The 5,409-nt window shown below is 34.4% G+C and overlaps 1 protein-coding gene across 1 annotated transcript; it reads right to left on the reverse strand.

Moving 5' to 3' along the window:
• Positions 1-508: 508 nt before the first annotated feature.
• LOC118031376 (protein DEHYDRATION-INDUCED 19) lies at positions 509-4,204 on the reverse strand. The gene is made up of 5 exons (XM_035035762.2): positions 3,808-4,204; positions 3,569-3,708; positions 2,288-2,365; positions 1,861-2,150; positions 509-886 (listed from the first exon to the last, which is right to left on the reverse strand). The coding sequence occupies exons 1-5, from the start codon at positions 3,890-3,892 to the stop codon at positions 778-780; spliced, it is 702 nt and encodes a 233-aa protein (XP_034891653.1). The 5' UTR covers positions 3,893-4,204; the 3' UTR covers positions 509-777.
• Between the last annotated feature and the right edge of the window lie 1,205 nt (positions 4,205-5,409).

The following is a 5,409-nucleotide window of genomic DNA, read 5'->3' on the forward strand; positions in this document are numbered from 1 at the left end:
CTAATACTTGTGGTGACACCTAAACATGAAAGCTACAACATAGCCAAACACATTATATATAAATAGTCAACATGTATCAAACATTAAGACATGCAATCTAGCAATAAAAAACAAAAAACAAAATATCAAACTTTTTTTTAATCTATGTAACCCATCTTTCTAATTTCCATAGAATGCCAAACACACCTCTTTAAAACCATTCACAGGGATCATAATTCCCTAACCATCATCAGTATCCATTTCATAGGCTTTTTTTCACATACACTTCTCTATCTTCTATGCCTCCCACAGAAAAACATGAACATTTTTTCATCGGCTTTGTTTAGTAAGCTTGTAAACCATTCACAGAAAAATGTTTAACTGATAGAAAGGCAGCATGATCAGCTAAAAATATGAATTGCCTTCACTGCAGCTGCACCTATACTAGAGGGAAGTCTGGAATGATGTGTCGAACTCTCTGCTTCCACTGATGCACTCATGTGTGATGATAACGTTCTTGAAATTATCATTGAAAAGGCTACATCAAGAATATTTCATAAATCAAGTCTTCCATAACTAGAAGATCATTGTTTCTGCTGAGTGCATTACATCTATAGTTGAGAGGAGAAAATGATGAGATATTATCCTAAAGTCGCCACAGTGCTGCTGCAGAATCTGAATGAGGCATACATTTGGGTTGTTAAGCAATGTAAAACAAATAAAATCCCACCCAAAATTACCTCTAATAGAAAGATTTTGAATCTCCTCCCTTATTTCTAAGTTGACTTCCTGCTTTTATTAGTTGCTTAACAAGGTTGAGAGAAGCAAATCCTGCACAAAACCAACTCTCCCAGAAACTTGCTTCATCCTTTTTTCCCTCTCTTCGTAACTCAAAGAAGGATCAAAACTGCAACAAAGAGATGATGTCAAAATTAAAATCCCAGAGACAATTTTTTTCCTTTTGGTAATTGAACATGACAGTAGTTAGACAAGGCTTATTCACCAACACTGGTGCTTGGTTTATTCATCCAGACCAAATTGCACTGCCAAATGCTGTATTGGGTGCTCAACTCCCAATTTACCTAGATTGCTAACCCCGAAAAAGTTCCATAGTTTAAGTTTGCATTCATCAAATGACAGTTTTGACATTAGCAGCCAAATCATCACCTGATTGTTTAATTCTACTACCAAATAACAAATATCAGTTAAACATGTCAAGTTACAATTAATTCATTCACCTCTCTACCTGGCAAAACTCAGAATGTTTAAACATGTGTGTGCATGCTTGCAATTGTATGCATGATGCATGTAATGTACAGGTGTGTTCGGGCAATGTGTATGCATGTCTCTATCAGTCTTTGCGGTGCTCGGATCTCTGGTTTTTATTCTGGAATAAATCTTAGAAAAATCCTTGGCCTTACCCCAACCCCCAACCAACAAGCAACCAAGCACCACCCTTGCCTTTGTTAGTTATGAGCGGGAGCTTTAACTCCAACCTCCTACACAGAAGTTCATTGATGCCTGTCCCATCCCATATGACCAGAAGATCACTACCAGCAATTAAATTGCAGTTTATCAAATCACCCTTAGCATGAGAAATGAAGAAATGGATTGATGACAAAGGAAAATAAAAAAGTGATGGCAATACCAGCAACACTTTAACATAGATGTTTCCACATAAGGTTCAATGTTGGCCATGGTTGCAAGCGCTGGTAGAGCAGCAAGGAGACATTGTGTCCACTGGTTAATGCGTTGTGAATTATGAAAAACTATTTTATGTTTATCATTTCTAGTTCAACATTTGAATGACCGAAGGAAATCATAAATGAGTTTATTCTTGGCTCCTTTAAGTTGTTGAAAATATAAAACTTGAATCATTACCTTGATTTCCACATATGAGATGGTGCTGAATTCTTTGCAGAAGAATCCTCTATGCTCGTTACCACAGATTTTGAAATTTCTTCTGCTTCAGATGTATGGAGATTTAAAATGAAAGATGAAAGGAATGGATCAGTGGAGGCATTGGACACATTAGCATTAGTGTTATTTGACCTATATCCACCACCCCCTAACAGCACTTGCAGATGAGCCTCACGGAGATCACGACCAAGGAGAGACAACGCCTGACTGTTAGGAATTGCAACTCTACGTAACCTGCGACGTCTCTGCAAGTAATCTTTAGTTAAAGAAAACTTGGGCACTAGTTTGATTTTTGTCAACAAATATAAAGCCATGCATTTATACCTGCATATATTCTAATAATGAATGAGAAACATTTGAGTAACGAAAGTTTTCATTTTAAGGATATCTTGAACAAGTGTCCATGTTGTAATGTAATATGACTTAGCATGTCCTGAGCAACTTTAGCAGAGCAAATAGGACAAACCTGAAAAGACAAAGTGGAAGCAGCATTAAATCAACCCAAAACACAATTACATAAATAGCCCTAAAGCCATGCTGGGATTGAGTAATAATAGGCAATAAGACGATTAAGATACCAAGTTGTTCATGTCTGCTTAGCTGTTTTCTAATTTCTATTTCATAGCATTATCCTGGATGCATAGATATACAAGAGATGTCCAAACCCTCTTCTTGTAGGAGAGAACGAAAGACAAATATACCAAATTAGGATAATTATTCAACTGGGCTAATTGGTTGAGTGAGATTTGATGACTGCAGTTTCTTAAAAAAACAGGTAAGGAAACTGCTGAACATTTATAATCTCCTCAGGTTAATAGATGAAGCAGATTGGATTGTCAATTTGTCAGCAGTCGTGTGTACTGTCAACCAAGAAGGGCTGCTCAACTTGAAAAACTCCTTTATTTGTAAAAAAAAAAAAAAAAAAAAAAAGGTTCCTGAATAAGGATGTGCTCACGACTCACTGATCCCACATCCATCACTTCATAAATATGCATAGCTCAGTAAGGACTAGCCGCATTAATTGTCATCTAACACCACATATTCCTTATTCATTGCTTTTTCAGCAACATCAGTTACAGAAAAGATCAGCAATTATTCTTCGAGGGAGGCAACATCCTCCCCTGTCCAACAGGAGCACCTTTCAGAAATTGGAAGATCAAACACAAAGAGCAAATATGAACACTAAAAACCAACAGAACTTTATGGTATGGGCGAGGTATTTCCAAAAGAACTCTAGGGAGAAATCAATAACTCCCAACACAAATATGCCTAAACAAATACTCCTACTACAAGGTCACTTCAAAAAACTTTACTTACACAAATACAGAACCAAAAAGACCAATCCCTGCACCTTACCGTCATCGCGATAAAAAAAGAAAGATGCCATTAGCATCTTGTATCAAACAAACATACACAGTAAGGTAAAGATCAATACTTTCTCATGTCTGAACGAAAAAAGGCAAAATCTAAAGCAATCACTATGACTTTGGTCCCCTCTCTCTCAGGAAGGAAAATGAAATTAGATTTTGAAGCATGAAATTAACAAACTCAACCACCTAAACATATAATAGAAATCAAATCAAGAAACCAAGCTCAAGCAGACAAACAGCAACAAAATTTGCATCACTTCCATCTACCCAATAAACCAAAAAGTAAAAACAGAACTTACGGCGACTTTAGACTCGTACGAGTGCTCATCTTCAAGATGCGAACATAGAGACCCGATATCGAAATCTTCATAACAGTAAGGACATGGAAAATCAGGTCTAACCTCTTCTTCTACCTCGAAATCATCAATATTGAAACGATCTAATTACACATCCACAAACAAAAACAACAACGTTAATTGAGGCCACAACAACACTTCTAACAAAACAAACGAGGAGAATAAAAACAAAAGGAACCCACCTAGATGGGAACTCTGATGATGGTGCTGTGACCCATACTGCTGTTTAGCGGCGGCGATGCGAGATGTCCAAAAATTAGAGGTCATTTCTTGATTCAAAAACGAAGAATTTGAGCTGGGTTTTCAATCTTTTTATTGCTATTCAGCTCTTGTTTACCGTAAGAAAATAATACAAAAGAATAGATCTTTTATCTGAAAGTTTCAGTGTATATAATTTCTTCAATACTTTGACTTAATTATATTCCATGGAAGCATGAATTTGACTAGTTCAAAAAAGTGTTTGTATATTATTATTATTTCTTTAATATTATGAGAAGAGGAAGCTTCAAAATGGGACGATTGAATTAAGGGTGGGAGAGATGGAGAGACAAGGACAGGGAAACAGGTGGCTCTGTATGTGGACATGACCAGGTAATGACGTATAAGAGAACAAGAGCAAATGTCGGATTTTTTTAAGGACGATCTTTATTTTTTTGTTTTGGAAATTCGTGGTCCAAATTGTTGTTGGTTTCAGGATTACTATGTGCCTGTAATTTTATACGCTATCTTTTTCTGTTAAAGAGATTGCTGTGGTCTTTAAACGGCAAACTACTCACTCGTTACTCTCTTTCTTTCTTTGATTGTGGATCATAGAGTGCGGATTGTTTCTATTGTTTATGTGATATATATATATATATATATATATAAACTTTTTGGTGGTTCTTACAATCGCAAGATCTACAGGGTATTTCATAATCCTAACACTTTTGATAAAAGTTTAGGAAAACTAACAAGAAATATTAAGAAAATAAGTTAAAATTAGTGGTCAACAAAACCGTTTTTGAAAATAATAATTGTTTCCAAAATCATGTTTCTTTCAATTTAATTAACATATATAAAAAATCAATTTTAAATTTTATAAAGATCAAATGATTAAAAAATAAGATTTAAAAACCAAGAAAATTTTGTTAGGGGTTTTATTTTGAGCTAATTTAAAGTTAACTACGATCTTATTTAATGTTCTTTCAACGTGTAGTTAAAATCATATTGTCAAGATTTTTCTGACGGTATCTAATATATAAAAACAGTGTCTCATTGAGTTTTTGGTGACCTATTATTTTTTTTTTTTCTCATTTTTCTTTTCTACTTCATCATCGTATCTTTTAATTTTTTCTTGGTTATTGGATCTTCAATTTTATATGTTACCACTATTTGAATTAGCAATTGTATATAAAAACATATTTAGAAACACGATTATTTCAAATAATAATTATGTATAAAATTAATATTTTTAAAGATAATTATGTTTAAATTATGCTATTTTTCAAATATTATTTTTAACTTGTGTTATTTTCCCAAACCAAAACTTTCATTTTAAACAAAAAAAATCCTCTCTTTGTTGTTGTGTTGTGATTGTTAAAAGTTGATATTTCATTGTCATCTTTAAATAGCTGCCAAAGTTGATGTTTAATGTCCAGCAAATTCCAGGCTTCCTGATGCTGCCCTAGACTATGTGGGATGCCCGTTAAAGAGGTTGGAGCAGATCACTCAGCGGTGCAACGAGAAAAAAAACTTTTCCCTGACAGAGTTAATTAGGAATACTCATTTACAATAGATAATCAACT

Source organism: Populus alba, chromosome 11 (assembly GCF_005239225.2).
Source record: "Populus alba chromosome 11, ASM523922v2, whole genome shotgun sequence".
NCBI classification, from domain to species: Eukaryota; Viridiplantae; Streptophyta; class Magnoliopsida; order Malpighiales; family Salicaceae; genus Populus; species Populus alba.